We start from the raw sequence: 20827 nt of genomic DNA, 5'->3' as shown, positions 1-20827 counted from the left end.
CGCCCCCAAAAACACCACACAGTGCCCAGACCTCAGCTGCCCAGTTTGGTTTTTGTTTTTTATTGAGTTGAGTTTCATTCGGCAAACACTAGCCACATGAGTGTCTTACTGGGCCTCAATGCTCACCACCTTCCAGAACCGCAGCCAGCCACCCACTGATGCCATTCAGGAAGTGTCCATTGTTTGGACTGTTTCTTCCAGCACCTCAATCTCCAGAGGAGTGATTTTCTCAGTGAGGACTGCAGTAGTCCCTTTCTCACACCTGTACCGGCCAAGCCTAGTAAGAGAAAAACAAAAGCACAGAGTTAGGATTCTCCTGAAGGTGCCAGAGGGCAGAAGACAGTGAAAATAAATATTCAGGCAAGGCAGTGAGCAGGCTGGACTGGAATCTTGGCTCTCCCGATCCCAGCTCTGTGATCTTGGGGGATTCAACTTCCTCAGTTCTCAAGTGCTGCAAAATGGGGGTGCCTGGGAGGCAAAGAGTGTCATTAGTGAACACGGCACCTGGCCCTTGGTGGACACGTGACTCTCCCCCCACCCCCACCATCCCCAGCAAGTGCTGGGAAGCACTTGGTCCCTTGACATCAATCTTCAACCTCCCTACAATACTGTTCAGGGACAGCAGGAAGCAAATCCCATCATTACACAAGAGAAGGGCATGATTGCTCTTCCGTGCAGCAACAAGAATGACTTAACTGTTACCTTAGACACTGCACAAACATCTGGAAGCATAAACAGTGTAAAAAAATGTGCAGCCAGACTCTGGGCTTGTCATTTCGGACCACTCTCAAGTCTCAAGAAAAGTTAACTGTCCCTTTCAGGGACACAGTGGGTCCCCACTAGGACACACCCAACACCTTCTTCCTTGAGTGAATCTGGCAGAGGTTTCTTTGAGCACCAGACCGTCTAGAAGATACATATTTGGGCTGTTAATGCTCACAGTGGGTCAGGAATTAGGATACTGTCAAATGGCAGCACACAACCAACTGTTCCTCTGCTCTAGCCCCAGCTGGGGTATTATCTCTGTCAAACTTGCTGTCCTTCAGAAACTACCAGAAGGCTGCTGGCTGTGCCATGACCTTGTGCTCCAGGAACACCCATCCTCTCCCCTGGACACATGGGCTAAAAGAGGGAGCAGGAAGCAGAACAAGGAGGGCAACTTCCACAGTTCTGCATCCAGGTCAGGAGCACGGTCAGCCCAGAGCGGCCTGCCTTTATTCTGCCAAGCCTCCCCCGACCCCCACCCTCTTAAAGAATCCAAGCAAAAGTACCTTTGAACCATGTGTCCCCACCCCATCAGTTTGAGGATGCCTCTCATTCCTCACACGCTGGAACCTTGGTGGCAGCGTGCAGTCTTAGAGCCAAAGTCCCACGTGGCCTCTGTGTGCCTGACTCCTCTGAACCACCCCTCAGTGTCTCCGGGAGGCTTGGACACACAAGAGCCTCCTCACCACTGTGGTGACAGTGCCCGATTTTGGCGGCACGCATTCCGAGCTTCCGCCTTACGTGCCAGTGGACTGCAAGACCGTGTGCTGGAGGGCTGCGGGCAGAGAGGCAGCAGGGACTTGCCAGGCAAGGCCCACACTGGCACATGGCACGGGATGCTTCCTCAGGCCTATCGCCCTGCCCGCACCCTAGCATCCACCCTGGGAAGGGCTCCCCTAACTCAGGCAGTGCCCCCATCTTCAGTCACTGGCAAAGAAGACAACAGGGAGAGTCCAGGGAGCCTGGACACTTGCTGCCCTTGGCCCCAGGACACCGATGGGGAGCAGACTCCCTGCAGGTTACTGCACACCCACCACACGCCCAGCAGCTTCTGGGTCGCCTTGCTGATTCTTCCCAAGCAGCCGCAAGGCGGTTTTCTTTTGTTCTTGGGTGTTTAGAGCCTCTGTTTACAAGCGGAGCAGCCCACGTCCCAGGAAGTAGGATGTGCCACTGCTGCACTCCCTGTGGATGAGGACTCCTGCGCTCAGCACAGGTTCCCTAGGCAACCACTTCTCACTGGCCCAAACGTGGCTTTCAGAGTCCTCGCCCAGGACCCTGGCCAGCCTGAATGGTGTAACCATTCCCTACCCCATCACCGCTTCACCACGGACTTGCTGAAATCACGCATCTTGCAAAATAACCAGCGAAGCAGGCTACATGGAGTACTTGGCTCCTGCCTACCTGGAGCTCGGCAAAGCCCGGTTCCCCAACATAGCTCTGGGCCTGAAAGGTGGCTTGCCTTCCTGCTAAAGGCCCGAGGGACTTCGTGGGCTCATTAGAGGTCATCTGGTTTAGCTCCATTTCCAAGACAGACTGATTTGCTGGAAGCCACCAAGCCAGCCACCAACACTCCCCAACCCCAGTGCCAGAGCTCTCTGGCCCCGTGCTGCCCCACCCCATCAGAAGCCCACTGAGCTTCCGCAAGGTTGAGTGCAGCCCACAGTGAATACCTGCTGGTTCTGAACGTTCCATTCCTTCCTTGTGAATTACTCCTGATGTGGAGTTGTGTGTGCAGTGGGAGATGGAAGCAAGCCTGCAGAAGGTGGTGCTCACTTCCTCTGGGCTAGCCGTGGAGCTGGGTGGGAGCCGCAGTTTATAAATGCCCTGTGCTGCACCCAGATGCTGCAACTAGAAGCAGCACTCAGGGAGCCCATCCTGAGCTGCCCGGGCTCCCAGAAGAGGTCAGGAGCCACAGGACGGTCAAGCAGCCAGACAATCACGAGACACTGCAAACGAGCTGCTCCTCTGGCACATGCTAGCCACCAGGTTTGGAAACCTCCCAGTTCTGCTCAGCAAATCAACTAGAACCTTCTCCCACTGCTCTGAGTCTGGGCTGCACTACTGAGCCAAGGGGCCCACTCGGCATGTAGGCTCAGGCTCAATGGCACAACTCCCTGTAGCACAGCACACACACTAGCTCCCAAGGCCACCTCTGGGAGGCTGTTAGCGTTGCTGACTTACACCCAGTTAGGAATCTCGGGGCACTCTGAGGGAAAGTGCTGGGACTGCCCTGAAAAATGCACCTTCTCCCAGAAATCAGGGGATTCTTTAAGACACTTGAGAAAGGACAGCAGATGATCCAAACCTCTCCCCTCTACCTCCCAGCCTAGGGCTCTTTCCTGGGCCACCCTCCACCTCTCCCATCAAATTAAATCACTTTCCTACATCTGACAGCAGCCCACTGTCATAAAGCAAGTAACAAGCCAAAGGTCTGTGTGGGAGGCTGATTCGGGAACACTGGATGTACTTAATGTGGAAAGAACCAGGAAAACTCCGTCCAGATGCCATGGAGATACCAAGGGTGGCCACGACGCCAGGGGACCCAGGAAGAACTTTGTCTCCTTCACTCACCTGGTCCCCTTCTTGTTGGGCACTGTGTATGGGCGGAGAAAATCCAGCTTGTTCTTGCTGATGACGCAGAGGTCAATGTTGCTTCCGGAGCCCAGGTCATTGAAGATGCCGGCTGCGATGGCTTCGCTCACTAGATTCTTGGCTTCCTCCTCCTGAGAAACAGAACGGCAGCAATAATGTCCCCGGCCAAACTAGGGCCTGCTCTGACATCCGCAATGTACGTCCACCAGCAGTGCGCAAGACCTCCCGAGAGACAGGTGTTGTTTTTAATGCCCATCTCACAGATGAGGAAAAGATCTCAAAGTACCTTGATGATTTACCCAAAGTTCCCGACCCAGGCCTTTAAAACTCTTTATGCATGCACCGCCTCTTGACCACATCGGACAATCACCACAAAACGATGGGCTGACAGTTACTAGAGGGTTAGTAACTTATCTTTAAAAGGGCCAGGTAGTAAATATTTTAGGCTTTGTGGCCAAAAGTCTCTACCACACCTACTCAACTCTGTCACGCTAGCACAAAACAGCCACACACAAATACATTAAAAAATGGGTACAACTGTGTTCCAATAAAACTCTATTAGCAACAGGCAGTGGGCCAGATCTGGCCCACTGACTGCAGTTTACTAACTATCCCCTGGATCAAGAATGTCCAACAATAGCTGAAAGTTACTTGAGAAAGTCAGCACTGTAGGGGGAAGAAACTAACACCAAAACACAAGCCAGTAGTTCTGGGGAAATGCTGGCAGACCAAGGGCGGGACCTCTTGCCCAGAATAATCTCTCTCTCCTACTAAGGAACCTATAGGTTCACTGAAGTAATCCATTACTTTGAATCACTCTCTCCTTTGCCCCACCTTTAAACACAAATCCCCATCCCTAATAGTTACTGGTGAACAGATGGACTCATCCCTTTCTTATCCAAGAAGCCCCATCACAGGCTATGTCCTATCACATGCTATACCAGGAGCTAGGGCTGCAGAGGTAGATGACGCCCCCAAATCCCTGCCCCCTAGGGGCTTAAGAGTCTAGCAGGGGCACCTGACCCAAGTAAGTACAATGCAGGGTAAGGCTGGCTAAAGAGCACGTGAAAAGGAGCTGGGAACACAGCTGGTCAGCAGAGCTTCAGGGAGGGCTGAAGGACAGGCTGCACACGAGGCACTCAGAAAACAGCAGTGAAACAGAAGGCAGGCAGCAACGGCAGTGGTACTGGACCTGGGGAACACCAAGTTCAAGCTCTATATACAACGAGGACAAAAATGAACCAGGCTCCCTGAAAGCAGGGAATCTAACCTGTGCTACGGCGCCTTCCCAGTCCACGAGGGTGTGAGAGTACATACACATGCAAGTGCACTCCAGCGCTCACCCAAGCAACACCCTTGGAGAAACACGGACTCCAGGCCCAAATCCAGCCTGAGACCCTCAAAGGGCAGATCCGCTAACCTCAAGTTTTCAGAAGATCTGAACCCACTGGGGGCTCCTGCTCCTCTGCCTGCCCCATGCCAGACTAGGATTCCAGTGACATAAGCGCCCTCTACAGACTCAGAAGGACAGAGAAGGTTCTGCTGGAAGTGGGCTCCTCAGCAAACCAGCAGATAGGGGTTTCTTTGATATTTATACCCCAGGTTTTTTCACTCTCACGTGACATCTATGTGGGGCCAATGAAGCCAATTCTTCTTTTGTACATATGCAGTCCTGTAAGAATGCATTCCAACGGGATCCGCTAATTAGGAATTTTCTCCTGGAATTCTCAACAGTCTATGGGGCCAGAAGCTTTCCACAAACCAGTGAAGGTGGCAGCAAAGAAAGCCTCTTAGACGAGGGGCTGGCAGCAGCTGCTATCTAGATAGACAGCAAAAGCCAACCACTAATTCAGCAAACACAACCTCATACCTAACCGCTTCCCTTTAAATGGCCTTCAGTGTGTGCACACATGGGCACATGCGGGGAGAACCATACTTATTCCCCTGTTCCCGGCCTACCACCTCTGCTCCCCCTTCTCTACCATTTAACTATCTCCTCTGCTTTGTTTCTCATCACTGCTGCTGGTGTCTAGAGCCAGCCAGCAGTACCCGGCGGACATCGCGACCCTGCGGGCAGCGCTTAGGACTGCACATTTACATTTCCCAAATGATCTGGGTAGATGGGGACAGGTGAAGACTTGGGGAAACGGAAATATACGAATGACAGGAGACATGCATATCTAGTGTCAATCCATTCGACTGGGCACAGGACAGCAGACTGCTGACAGTGCTATGTAAGATTATGAGTGATCCTCCCTCTATTTTGCAAACAGTCTGTAAGTAACTGATAAAACTTTAAAATATGCAAATTTTAAAATTATATAGTTTGATTTACTCATCAAATTATCATGTATGCTGTTATTTAAGTATGAATAAAGGCTTTTTTAAATTGGGAAAATACATCTTTTAAATTCCTTTCCTCCCCATCAATTCTAGGGAAGATCATTCCTTAAGGAAGAAAATCTCAAGTCTCTCACTTTTTTCCCCCCAGTCCCACTCCATGTCTCATATACACATGGCTGAAGACGTTAGGAGATGGAATGAAACTTAGATTTATGGAGCACCTATATGCTCACTAAAACAATCAATCAATCAATCAACATCTACCAGCACTCTAACGTGCCAAGCACTGAGTTGGGCACTTTGATGATCATCATGTTCACCCCTGCCCCCAACCATCTTTTGATGTTGGTATGGTCAAAAACTCTGGCTGACAGTCAATGACTTACACAAGGTCACACAGCAGGTAAACAAAAAATAGTAAAACAGGCCCATCAGGCCCCAGAGCCACAAGGCCGCAGCACCACACCAACTCACAAGTAACCTTCCTTGGGCCGGGGGCTCCTCAGCTAGTCCCTGACTCAAGGCTGTGTCATTCACGCCCCACCACCAAAGAGCCTTAAGACCTGGGTAAATTTAAGAGAAGGAGGATGGTGTTTGCCAGTTTCTCTCTGGGCCAACCAGCAGCTCCTCTGATGGTCACTTCCATTGGGGGTTGGAGGGCAGTGTTTCCCAAAATACCCAAGACTACCACTTCAAGGGCCTTCTTCATTCTCAACCAAGTTAGGGCAACATCTCTACAATGCCACGCCAGATCAATATTAAGATCTAAGGTCTTATTTAACACATCCCTCCCTTAACACCCCAAACCCTCATAATCGAAACAGCGTGGAAATGACCAAAGGCTCTACTGTCCACCCACTACTTACACAGTTAATGTCTTTAACACACACCTATAGGGACCTACTATGTTCCAGGAACTGCTTCAATGCTGAATACTGTGTCTCTGACTACAGTATTTCCATACACAGAATTCTAGACACGTATGCAAATATGCTACTGGGCATATTCATACTGTGTTTTCTTTACAGTGGAATTTCACAATTAAACAACTTTTGTCTTTAACATGTGCTACCAAATATTTAAGAAAACTATCAAGAAAAACCACAAACTAAAGGCAAGAGGTGGGGAAAACACCACATTTGTATCTGTCTCCAGCCCACAATAAGCACAAGAAGCACTGTCTCTTCCTTTAGGATTAGTTCTTCGTAGGGAAACTGCACCTCCCTTTTCTGGAAGATGCAGAGTGACCTAGGGCCTGGGCAGCATCTGTCCGGGGACAGCTGCTACAGAGGGGCCTTGACAAGGGCTCTGCAGAGCCCATGACCCCAGCTGGTCAGGCCCAGGTGCGATGCTCTCTCCCACAGCCAGGGAGGCATCTGCCCCCAACCAGCTGCCTATGCATTTATGTTGCAGGTCACAAGGGAACCTCAGTGTGGAGATGGGCGAGTAGGCCTTACCCTCGTTACCAAAAAATGGCCCTCCAGGCCAACAGCAGCTTCCTTTTGCTTTCAGACGCTCAGCTAAAAGATCACCATGACCCTGATGATTAAACACCAGCTGGGGAACCCAGGTTCAAGGAGACATGGAGGCAGACAGAATGGGTTTGAATCCCCAGTCTACTACTTACTGCTGGGCAACCCTGGACAAGTCACTACACCTCTCTGAGTTTACTCTCCCGCTCTGTAATATAATGATAATAAAATCCAACTTCACAAGATTACTAACAAATTAGAAATAAAGGTACAGAAAGCACCTGCTATAGTTTCTGGCACATAGCTACTGCTTAATAAATGGTAAGTTATTTAGTAAAGCAAGCCAGAGGGCTCCTAAAAACACAACTTATCTCTAAGCAGCAACTGCCTATACCAAACCCCAGGCCAGGACAAGGAGGGCCAAACAAACCTGCTGACAAATCTTCACACAGTGCCACAGAGAAGTTCCTATAATAATTAATCCAAGCAAAAAGCATACTCCCTAAAAGTTCAGAAAATATAAAAGGAACACTTCCTGCTTTATGGCTACAAAGACCAAACTAACTGGGAATATCAGTCCCCCGGGCCACCCCTGCTTCTTAAATGAGATTACAATAAGAGTGATGTACTGTACTACAAGTCAGCTGTGACAAGCAGCACTTTATAGAGCTATCTGTTTGTCTCCATCACCGCATCGCACAATGTGTCCCTGGACTCCAATGTGCAGTTCCATTTACCGCTACATGACAAATGGGCAGCACTTGTAAAAGGCACAAAGAGGTCCACATCGGCCACGTAATGGTCACCACAGCTGTACCCGAGTGCTTGAGGGGACAAAACAGACCCCCAAGTTCATTAAACTGACCAGTAATGGATCTTTCAAAAAGTGCCTTAGGAATCATACAGAAAAGGCTGAAATAAATAACTCAGCATGGAAGGCAAATCTGAAATGGTGTTTGATAAATTATTTATAACACGGGCGATTGTCTGCATTTAATATTGGAGCTACTAGTAGCATCTTTAAAAGATGATTTATGTGTTGTAATGCTATTAAACTTTATATTGGCCCACTGCTAGCTATAAAGTCTGCTGAGATTTAGAGAATGAGTTTTAAACTGTCACTGCAACATCATAGGAGATGGAGACTGCATTAAATCTTTACTTTAAACCTGTTATCTAGAGAGTTGCATTTTGTAGACACTCACAAACTGATAGATTACCTCGGCATCCACTACAGTGCAGGTCCAAAATAGTACTGCCAAGAAACTTTTTCCGCATTATTCTTGTCTACAGCTACAATCGAATTTCTCTTCTCACTTAAGTGATTTTTAGATTGGGAATGTCACCAGAGAAAAATGTAGCTGTGCCAGCCAATGGGCACTCTGGACAGTTCAGCATCAAATTAATACTCTTTAAATACACCCTCTTCATTTGACTGTTCAGCTATGCATCTCAACACTGCTTTACTTACACTGGAGGCAGGCAAAATATTAAATATGCACTTGACTGAAAACCTAACAGACTATTTTATACATAGCTTTGGAATGTGAAAGTTCATGTATATGGCAAGTCATCTGACATAACCGATTTGTAACTAAAATTTTTAAAATAATTTAAAAAGAAATAAAATTGGTTATTTGCCAGCAAATATATTGTTTATGTAGCTGAAGAGCTGGCATGGGGGGCAGAAAACAAAGAGATACTCAGCCTTTTTCCTGAGGAACAGGCCTCCCCCAGCTCCAAGGGTTTTCAAGGCAGCACCCAAGTGTCCCTTGCCTTCTGCGCCACCTCCATGCCAGGAGGAAGGGGTGCAAGCTCTCCTGCCTTTGCTGAGGGAAGCAAGAATGCGGATGGCATCACGGCGGAATCCTCACAACTTTCATCCATTTCCCTGTGTCTTGCTGAGTCTATATTTAGTTCCATTAGTTCACAACCATTTGCTCCTTCATTAACCACTAAGGATTTAACTCATAAGTGAGGCAGGGGAGGGTTGGGGAGATGCTGGCCAAAGGATACAACATCTCAGAAGGAGTAAGTTCAAGAGATATATTGCACAACATAGTGGTTATAGTTAGTAACAATGTATTGTATTCTTGAAAAACAGCTAAGAAAGATTTAAGTGTTCTCACCACAAAAAAAAAATTTGAGGTAATGCATGTTAATATATTAGCTTGACTTTGCCATTCCACAATGTACACAAATTTCAAAACATCATTTGCATATGGTAAGTATATACAGATTTTATTGCCAAGCCAAATAATTAATTTTTTAAAAAGAAGGCAATCCAAATGCAGCTTGGAAAATCTTATCTTTTGTCACTTTGATTTGAAATAGCAAAAAATTCCATTCCTCTGATGATCTAGAGCAGAACAGATAAAAGTCTGGGTGTGATGAGAATTTGGACTCTAAAGAGAGAGGATGAAAATTCTGAACATCAGGGGTCCGCCCTACACCTTCTCCATCTTTGTATCCCAGGGAACTAGCCTGGTGCTTGGCATGTAGGTCAACAAATGAAAAAACGAAACGTTCACTTCAAATGCATGCATGGCTCTGCCAAACTCAAAGACTCTGAAATCATGAGAGAGACCCCTACCAAATGGGGCAATTCCCAAACTGCACCAGTCCCAACTGGAGACCATTCAAAGACAAGTGCTTGACAGGAGGTCTGAACACGATGTGTTTGTTGGGGGCCTGCTGACAGGCTAAGGCTCTGACTCTGCCACTGATGCGGCCTGAAGACTCATTAATGGTTGATGGTTGAATACAATTGAAAGAGCTCAAAAAAGTGTTTGAAACAGTCTCCGCGAAAGCAGCATGCTCCCTGCACTGAGTCACAGACTTGACGTATCCCATGTATAGCCACATATTTTACGGTAGAAAACTTTTTTTTTCCGGACTGGGCTGTGTGACAAGAGCAAAGGTGTCTAGAGTTTGGGGTTTGGCCTGAGCTTTCTGGGTGAATACGCCTGCCTGTGTGAATACCTAGGAATTCAGCAGAGCCGAGCTGCAGCTGGTGCTGGGCACGCTTAGAGCCGGGAGTGAGCCAGTGACTGCATCTTTAACGCCTAGCTGGTGTTGCCATTTCTTTCCTTGATAGCTTTTTTTTTGGTACCAGGATCTGGGTGACACAAATAATAAAGGAAAAACTTGCTGTGTGTGCAGGAGTTTTAGGGGTTTTAAGTGGGAATGGGAAGGGGTGCTCATGTTCACGAAATTGCCAGCCAGGTCTGTCCTAGGTCACTGAGTGATGCCTGTCAGAACTCGCAGCCAGGAAGAGATGTCAGCGGCTGCACGGCCACAATGGGCTGGAAAAGGGTAGCCCAGAATGAGGACAGCCCTGGACAGCGGGTCACTCTCTGAGCCAAAGAGTGCCCTTCGTAAGTATGAGAATAATGCCTCTGTCCAAGGAATAAAATGAGAGAAATGACCCCAACACAGCAATTTCACAAACAGGACGGTCAGCATGTCCTAGGGTCGAAGAAAACAGGCAAGGGTATGAGAGAACTAACACCAGGCACCTGCCACACCCCCGGGTCTGAGCCAAACACTTGCGTTATTTATTGAATTCCCAACTGCTGGTACAGATGAGGAAACTGGGGCTCTCAGAAAGGCTGGCTGATGCATTCAAAGGCACAAGGCTGTGTACAAGCAGGAGAGTCGGGGATGCATGCCAGGTTAGTGCCTGGCACCACCAAAGCCTGTCTTCCTATCCCACCATTAGGAAAATCTGTGGCGGGCAAGTGGTTTTGCTGGAATCCGTGACAGTGAATGGAAGGAAAAATACCTAAGCTTCCAGAGGGAAAAGAACCAAAAGAGACAAGAACATATTGCTTTCCACAAGGAGAAGAAATCAATGTTCACAGCATATGTGTATACAAATATATATTTCCAAGGCTACACTGAATCAAATGTAATCAGAGAAAAAAAAAAAAAAACAAGAAAGCCTGGGTTTAAAGAAAAGTGAGAAATATGCTCAACAATCCTCAAAATGAAAACCAGGCTGTGGCAGATACTAATAAGATCCTCATCACATTTCTCTCTTTCTGCAAAAACAACGTGGCCAGTGATAACTCTGGCAATAAACTCCTGGAGCCACGGAAAGGGCTATCACCTGAAAACACAGAGAAATGAAGTGAATCTGTTCCATGGGTCACAACAAAGCAGCAGCCAGCACTAGAATTTCTCAGGATGAGAGTAAGCAATGACAGAAATCCAGTCCTGTCAGAAGCAGAGACTGAAATCAGGGTCTGAGACCAGCAGAAGAGCCGCGTTCCCACCTCCAACATCTGGATAGGACAAAACCACTGCTAGATGCTGGGCACATGTCAGAAGGCTATCACAGGCACTGTGTTATATGACATGATCCTTCTTCCACAGCCTGACAAGGCCCAGGCAGAACCAGAAGGAGATCCAAGGAAGTACAGAGTGCCCTTGTTCTAGGAAGTTTAAAGATGGCCAAAATGAGGCAAATTTCAAATGATGCAAAACTCCTGCAAAACGGCCAGGTTAGCTTAGCTCAGCAAGCATCACGAGTGGCCTGCTATGAACACACCGCACACGCTGTGCTGAACAATGGAGACAGGCCTGAACACAGAGCCTGCCCATGAGAATTGTGGAGCCCAGAAGGGGAAACAAGGAGATAATCTCATTACAATGAGGTAAGAGCTAGCTAGAGACAGGCCTGACAAAGGAGCCACAGATGGACACGGGTCTCGTGGGGTGCAGGTGATGGAGACTGGGCAGGGTCTTGTAATACAAGTTAAAGGTAGCCAAGTCAAAGGGCAGACGTGTAGGCAGGAAGAGAGCCATGAACATGGGAAGGAGAAAGGTGTGGTCGAGTAGGTAGTTCAGTGTGGCTGATTGCCAGAGAACCTCACAGGCTATACAGACAGCCCACCCTTTATGCTAAGCAGCAGGGAGACACGAAAATTTCTACCTGGAAAATGATGTACAGTCATGTACCATGTAACATTTTGGACAACAACGGACTGCATATACAACAGTGGTCCCATAAAATTATCATGAAGCTAAAAAAACTCCTCCAGGCTGGCTATAGTGGCTCACACCTGTGACCCTGTAACGTTGGGAGTCCTGAGCTCAGAAGCTCGAGACCAGCCTGGGCAACACAGTGAGACCCTGTCTCTATAAAATAAAAGAAATTAGCCAGGTGTGGTGATGTGCACCTGTAGTCTCAGCTACTTGGGAGGCTGAGGCAGGAGGATTACTTGAGCCTGGGAGGTTCAGGTTGCAGTGAGCTGTGATCGTGCCACCGCACTCCAGCCTGAGAGACAGAGCAAAACCTTGTCTCAAAAAACGAGAGAGAAAGGAGAGAAAGAGAGAGAGATTACTATCACTTTCTACCTTCCAGTGAGGTAAGATGTGGACGCAGAAGACGGTGATACTGATGGCCCTGGCCCTGCAAAGGTCTACACCAATGTGTGTGTGTTTGTGCCTTAGTTTTTAACAAAACGTCTAAAAGGTAAAAAAATTAAAAAAAAATTTTTTTAATAGAAAAAAGCTTATAGGCCGGGCATGATGGTGCATGCCTGTAATCCCAGCACTTTGGGAGGCCAAAGCAGAAGCATCACCTGAGGTCAAGAGTTTGAGACCAGCCTGGCCAACACGGTGAAACCCCATCTCTACTAAAAATACAAAAATTAGCTGGGCGTGGTGATGCGCGCCTGCTGTCCCAGCTGCTGAGGCAGGAGAATCGCTTGAACCTGGAGGTGGAGGTTGCAATGAGCTGAGATCATGTCCTGCACTCCAACCTGAGCAAGACTCTGTCTCAAAAAACAAAGTCTATAACAAAAGAGCTTATAGACTAAGGATATAAAGAAAAATATTTTGTACAGCTGTACAATGTGCTTGTGTTTTAAGTTAAGCGTTATAAGGGTCAAAAAGTTTTTAAAATTTACAAACAAGCAAAAAGGTTACGGTAATTACCGAAATTTTTCTGTGTGTAAATTTAGTGTAGCCTAAGTGTCCAGTGTAGATAAAGTCTACAGTAGTGTACGGTAACACCCTAGGCCTTCACCTTCACTCACCACCCACTCACTGACTCACCCAGAGCAATTTCTAGTTTTGCAAGATCCATTCATGGTAAGTGCCCTAGACAGATACACCATTTTTTATCTCATACTATACATTTACAGTACCTTTTCTCCATTTATATGTTTAGATACACAAATACTTACTGCTGTGTTACAGCTGCTGACAGTATTCAGCGCAGTTAACATGCTGTACAGGCTTGTAGCCCAGGAGCAAGAGGTTGCACCATAGTGTATAGGTGTGCGGAAGGCCAGACCATCTAGGTTTGTGTAAGTACATCCTATGACATTCACGTGATGACAAAATCACCTAAGGATGCATTTCTCAGAATGTGTCCCCGTTGTTAAGCAACACATAACTATAGTTCGACTTGTGCTTTTTCAAACTACGACAGGGAAGCCGTGGGGGAGGAAATGCCAAAGGCAGGAGACCAGAGAGGAGTTGATGATAATATTCTCAATGAGAGATGGTGGCGGGGCAGCAGGGCCAGGGAGGAGGATCAGCAGCAGAGCAGATGTGGGTGAGGAGGAAGCAGCAGCCAGGTGAAAGTGCAGGATGGAAAGATGTGGAGGGTGCCACCTGGACTTCTAGCCTCAGTCATAGGTGCTGACCACCCCTCTGAACAAACACAGCCTTTACACAAAGGCCTTTCATAACTTCTTGGCAATTATTTTTCTGGTGGTTGATGAGAAGACAATGGCTGACTTCTCATCAACCCACCCAAATAGAAATGATTCTATTTCCCCCCACTGCACCAGGAGGAGCTAACGCAGATCTTCTCCATGAGACCTCCAGGCACACACAGCATTCAGATAAACTCTCTGTTACTTAGGTGGGAGGAGGGGGTCTCAAAAAGGCATAAGGAAGCTTCAGGGCTCTGGAACTGATGAATATAGTCACTATATTGACTGTGGTCATGGGGGGCGGGGGAGGCAATGCTTGACAGAGGCAAAGAATTTGACAGAATAAAGATATGAATCTAGTCCTGTTTCTTACCAGCGGTGTGACCTCAGTGATAAAAGTCACTCCACATTTTTAAGTTCCAATTTCCCCATCTGCAAAGGAGGACCTAAAACCCCCAAGCACCAGGATGGTCATGAGGATGATACGAAGTGTCATGCACAGGAGATGCTGGGCCACGGTGCCTGCAGTGCAGGAAATCTACAATGAATGCTAACTTCACCTGATCCTACCCATCTCCAACGCTCACAAACACAATTACCAAGGTAAAAGGCTTCAGGGCTACCAATGTGATAGGCAACTGATACGAACTTAGTACTTCTTTTTCTCAACCCCCATTTAAAAGCAAATCAATTATGACAGCGGCCATCATACTGCAAATGAAATTCAACATATTGCCATAAAATCTTTGTTCATGTGCACATCTTCCATGTAGAATTACCACCGTTTCGGTGAGAAGTGTAAGTACCACATTTTCATTTATTCTCTTTCACCAAAAATTATATTCTAAAAAGACACAGAAAAAGAAGGCAGACTTACTGCGTGCAGGCTCTGTGCCAAGTACCCAATTCCACACATTTACCCAAACAACGCTTTAAGGTGGTTTGGTTTTTTCCACCCAAGAAAACAAAACCTCCAGTCTCCAAAAATACAAATGATACCATCAAGTCTTTAAGTAAATTTAATTTATAAATCACTTGCGGGTTTCTCTTTTTAAAGTACTTTACCTCTAAAATTATTTCATAGTTGCAAATATATTGCTTAAATTATGCTACCCTAACATTCCAACACTCATCTGGCTTGTTACATTTGGTAAAATTAAACACATCCTGATGAATTCCTCTACTACAGAATCTAGTCATCGAATCCCATGGCAAAGAGCTATCAAATTCACTGCATCAAAACTACATCCAAACATTGACATTTCCCTAAAATACATGTAATAAAACCTCTCAGCAAACAGAATCAGTCAAATTATTTTCGGCCACCCCGTATGTCAATCAAAAAGATATCATTTAATTTTCCCATCTGGCCATTTGTTGATTGTAAATCTTAACTGAAACTGACCAAGAAATCAAAAGCACTTTAATTTTCTTTGAAAGTTTCAGGACAAGAGGTAGTCAGAGACTCAGAGAGTAAACTCTTGTTACACCTGATGAGCATTTTACAAACACGGTCCTCGTAATGATCCCTTCAAGTACCAACTTCAGGCCATTTCATGAGAGTGAGTTTTACATCTTACAAACTGGGGCTACAGGGGTTACACAAGAGGCAAAAATCAATCTTCCAACCCAGGCCTCTTCAGAGCCCACGTGTGCACGCTCCACCCAGCCCATTCTTACCGCTCTATCCCCTAATTCCATTCAGCTGAGTTAAAAGCCAGTGTATTTGTCAAGGAACCAAAGTTAATGAGTCTTTATGTCTTTTTAATATTCTGTTATCACCAAGGTTCTGATTCTAGAAAAACTACATTCTAACATGACAGGGTGACAATGATGGCGAGAATGACCACATTCTACAGATAAAATATTCACTGCAAATATTTTTAAAAATCTGTACCACTAGGTGGAATTTTAAAATATCTATTTAGTACAACTTCCTATCATTTCTTGGTTTCTGCGCAATTTCAGGGTTAGGGGAGGGTAGTATAAATCACCTAACAGACACCCACAAGTAACATTATCTGTTAAGGTTAAAACTTTAACTACCTTCCTGAGGTATGCTGCTGGGGTCTCATTACAGCAGGTAATCTCATATTCCGCCATGCACAACACACTAAGTACCAGCATCTCCCAATTACACTGCAACGTAAATCTCAAAGGACATCTGAAAAGTCTACACAGCTCCTGCACCCACTGCTGAAACACAAGCACCTCTAATGGAACGTGGCAGCTTTCTAAACTAAATATTCACATGCAGGGACAGGGATGCTAAGCTCCGGCCTTATCTCACACTGAAGAGCGGATGCTAATTAAAAGGCCACACTGACTCGGGAAATGACCGCCCAGACAACTTTAGACACTGTCTGCCATTTCCCTTCCCAGCTGTCCCAACTTCCAGGACTGCACGACTGAGAGGCAGAGCAGGGGCCCCCGTGCCTCTAGACTTAACATTCCTGTCCAGAATGGTCTCCTTCTCTTCTGCCTCCCTGTCCCACCTTTCCTCACACCCCAAGACCAAAAACAATTCATGTGAGGAGTCACATGCAATTTGAGGTGGCTTTATAGTCCCCCAGATAGAGTCCATCAGCTCCTCTTCCGCCGTACCCCTACTGCCCACTGTATGGGTACCGTTCTCGACTTTTCATGACATAGTCCCTGCTTGTGGGCCTGTGCACCCCTCTCTAGGTTGTAAAGTCACTAAGAAAGGGACCATGTCTTAAAACCAGGCACAGGCCTGATCAACAAAACTCAAGGTGAATGGCATGCAAGCCCACCCTTCACATGTCTGAAGGACCACCGTCTATCAACAGTTTACAGAGGGCTTAATGGCAACTCCAGTGGCAACACAGATCTCTTCTGGTGGCGCAGATGCCAAGAAACTTCCCCTATTACACTCTGCCTTTGCCAGTTTTGATGTGCCTTAGGAGTTTTTGAGAAAGAGCACCTTTTTTTTTTTTTTTTTAAAGTTTTCACAATAGCAGAAGGTATCCAGGGTATATTTGTTCCTACCATAATCATTTGGCTATTTTTAGAACTGTTTTTACTTCAGCTAGCAAAACCTACACTTGATATAGGCTGTCACGGAAAAAAAAAAAAAAAAAAACCTGTCATAAAGGTAGTAATGGCTTTGAAATATCTCATCCAAGCCAACTTTATTCTCATCCCTCTTAAGAATCGCCAATCCCTTCAAATATTGGCAGTTCCATTTATTCAGATCTTCCGATATATAAAATTTGCTGACTTTTCCCCCCTTGAGTTGATACAGATACATAAAAACTGCAAAGCTTTTTTTTTTCTTGGCTAGAAACAAAACTTCTCTGCCTGCCTGTGTAAAATACAGGGGCATTTTTAAATTACCATATGCTTTAGATCAGAAGGTAAAAACAGTACAGTAGCAATTTAAAACCTTCCAGCCTGTGAAAGCTGACAATTAACTCAGTGAAATACGGTCCAAGCCCTCACGCCCCCCAATTCTTGTAGGCAGTGGTCTCAATTAACACCTAAATGCCCTGCATTAGAAGGTTTACCATTTTATAGTTTAGGTTAATTTACATATATCATGGAAACCTACACAGGTACTACATTTAAATATTTCGCCCCAAATATTATTTTAAACTTAATTTTCCACAGAGCTAATAAAAAGAAGAAGAATCTTTGCTAAAATTCTTCATCATGCTTCCGTGTATATTAGCAAATGTGCAGTGTGTGACTGTCTTGCACACCCATGAGCCCACCACCCCCCTTTCTGATATCGCACAACACACAAGTACAATAAACCATGTGAATATTTCATACCGCTGTGAAATATGCTGGATTATCAATTCAACATCTGCTGTCTTTAGGGTCCGGGAGTCCCGCAGAGACACTTTCAATTTGTAATTGAGTTCTATGCTGAATTAATCAGCAGTTTATCTTTTTTACTAAAATAATGTCTTCACCACTAAACCAGATTTACATTAACAATTTATGCCAAATTACCTGCCAAGGCAAAACTTATAAGATTCTAAGCTACAAACCAGTAACACTCAGTCCTATATTTCATTTCTTGTATTTCTTTAACCCATATACAAGAAAGTGGAAATCCATTGTTCCAAGAGCTTGCGAAACTCTAACCACAGACGACCTCTTGGATTTGTAACAGAGCCTCACTTTTGATGGTGAAATTCGTGCTGGTTTCCTCCTCTCCCCCTGAAAGCCACTGTTCAATAAGTGGTTATGATTCCAAATTTTTACCAAATAGAATTCTAAAATGAAATAAAGTCAGTGAATAACAAAAGAGTATCTTTTATTTCTTTTCCCAATGAAAATCTTCCCATTCTAAATCTTGGCTTGGCTCAAGTAACCGAAAAAAGACAACCTAGATAAAGGAAGGATTTTTAGTGCTTATTATGTACCTGAGACCCAAGTTAGCAAAGGCAATTCAATTTGAAGAGAGCGGTGAAGTCCCATTTTCTCTTTGATATCACGACACAGAACATTTCATTAGCAATATCTCCCTTTCAATTCCACCTATACAGTTAAAAGTCTCCAAACACTTATGAATTCAACACTATCTCTGAATCTAGCTCTCACCTCTCTCTCTGATTCGTCTCTGGTCACAAGACCAGAAGTTTTTTGCTGCTGGACTTTTGCCACAGGTGCCAGCAGACAACATACTTCATGAAATATTTCTCCTATATGGTGTATGTCCCCCTACATTTCAGTTCTAGGAAATACGTAAAGCAAAAACATTTCAAATGGAACACCTGCTCCAAAGAAATGCATCATAAATAATTACCTATCAACTACAATAGAATACCTATCCCTTCTTTTCTATCTACTTTGCCAATAGCTGCACAAGGAATTCCCACAACAGCCTCTCTCAGTACTGCCTCTGCATTACAGCACCAAGCCTAACAGCTTGTAATCACTTGGAACCTGATGACATTCTGCTGATGACATACTGGTTACATGAGAATATGAAATTGGGTGTTTACACAGCAGGGCAGAAGACATGACAGAATTTTCAGAAATATTTTTGGGAGAAAAATCAACAAAGTCAATAACAAAGCCAATATACCATTTGTTGACATCCTTTCATTACTCCTCTAAGAACTGGAAATAGAGACCTTCAAAATGTATATAGTCACTTTCCTAAGATTTGTTGATTCTTGAATTCCAGAGACCTGGCCCCAAGAAGAATCCATTCCAAGCTTACAGAGATTTTTGGTAAACTATGCCTTTCCTTTTCTGTTTCCTTCCATCTAACCCCCTTTTATTTCCTGAAATTAAATGGGAATAAGTCACACTTCCTAGAATTTCCTTCAACCCTTCCCCAAAATATGCCACTTTCAACTTCGACTTTTAATAAAGGCAGAATGCGATGGCAAGGGTAGAAATGAGGACCAGCCACCACCATTAACTGGGGTTCTGAAGATAGAGAGATGAGGAAGACACAGACTTGAACAGAAGAATACACATTCAGTGGCCACTTCTAAGTCCAGGAAGACTAACGAATCCTAGAGAATCAAGAAAGAAAGAAGCAATTACTTCTAAAATTCCAAACCCTGTATGGTAGGAAGCAAAGTCCTCCTCTTGAATCAGGTGAAAGACCGCATAGAATTTCTATCTGCTCTGTAAGATGCCACAAAACTCAAAAAGCAAGAAGACTGAAGAGGGCAGCCTTAACTCAAGAAGTCCCTTCCTACCTCTCCAAAGCTGGCCACCAGTGGGCTCCAATGCACAGAGCAAGCTCACTTCTTAAAAGGGGGACAACTCAAAATATCTGGTGCTGGTGGGAACCTTTCACCTTCAACAGAGTTTCTCATCATCATCTATTCTAAAGACATAATGGGTGATTTTCCGAATCACCCACTGAACCATAAATGCCAACTTCAATAACTGTTCACTTCTAAAATTAACTGGTTAATAGCACTATTAGAAATCACTACTTAGAATAATTCCATACAGGACCCCAGGGATTGTATGTTAGGGTTCAGACATCTCTAAAACCTAACGTTTTATGCTAAATAAAGCCAGAGAGAAAATTATTGGGGAAAACTGATACATCTTTTGATCCAATAATAAAGACAATTTATTATGTCTAATGCTTCAGGTCTTAAGGAAAGCCAATAAGCAGGAATTATGACCAAAAGCAAATGACAGAAATAGCCTCAGGGGGAGCCTCTGAAAAGGCCCTTTCAATATTTAAACAAATGTACAATCATCAACCCAATTACGGCACAAATCCAGTGTATAAAGGAAGCACGTCAAATGTTTCAATTGTCCCACCTAAACGTTTCCATAGTTGCACTAGTTCTTAACAAAAAATCCATCAAAACCACAATAAGATACCAAGTCACACACACCCACCAGGATGACTACAATCCAAAGGATGATAAGTCTTGGTGACAACCAAGGATAGAGGATATATGGAAGGATATATGGAAAGGAGGACATATAGAAATCGAAACCTTCACACACTGCTAGTGGCACAGACGCTTTGGAAAACTCTGGTAGTTCCACAAAAGGTTAAACATAGAGTAACTATATGACCTGGCAATCTTGCTCCTAGAATTTCTCTTCCCAAGAGAAATCATAACATATGTCCATACAAAAACTTGTACACCAATGTTCATAGCAGCATTATAAATATAGTCAAATAGTGAAAACAATCCAAATGTCCAACTAATGAATAAGTAAAATGTGGTATGTCCATACAACAGAATACTATTTGACCATCAAAAAGAAATAAAATACTGATATATGCTACAACACGGGTGAAATATTACACAAAGTGAAAGAAGCTAGGCACAAAAGACCACATATTATATGATTACATTTACATGAAATGTCCAGAATAGGCAAGTGTACAGAGATAGTGGATTAGTTATTGCCCAGGGCTGGGAAGGTTGGGGGAAAATGGGGAGTGATAGCTAATAAGAATGGAGTTATTATTTTTTTAAGGTGATGGAAATGTCCTAAGATTGACTGTGGTAATAGCTG

The 20827-nt window shown here is 45.0% G+C and overlaps 1 protein-coding gene across 1 annotated transcript in view; it reads right to left on the bottom strand.

Moving 5' to 3' along the window:
* Nucleotides 1-32: 32 nt before the first annotated feature.
* PSMB7 (proteasome 20S subunit beta 7) overlaps nt 33-20827 on the bottom strand; it is a 61999-nt gene continuing 41204 nt past the window's right edge. The window contains exons 7-8 of the mRNA XM_003808067.6: nt 3337-3488; nt 33-277 (exon numbers count right to left, since the gene is read on the bottom strand). Of these exons, the coding sequence (XP_003808115.1) occupies nt 166-277; nt 3337-3488 (264 nt within the window). The 3' untranslated portion in view covers nt 33-165. The remainder of the gene's footprint in view (nt 278-3336; nt 3489-20827) is intronic.

This window comes from Pan paniscus, chromosome 11 (genome assembly GCF_029289425.2).
Source record: "Pan paniscus chromosome 11, NHGRI_mPanPan1-v2.0_pri, whole genome shotgun sequence".
In the NCBI taxonomy this organism is placed as follows: domain Eukaryota; kingdom Metazoa; phylum Chordata; class Mammalia; order Primates; family Hominidae; genus Pan; species Pan paniscus.
Note: the sequence above shows the minus strand (reverse complement) of the source record. Positions and strands in the feature narration are given on the sequence as shown.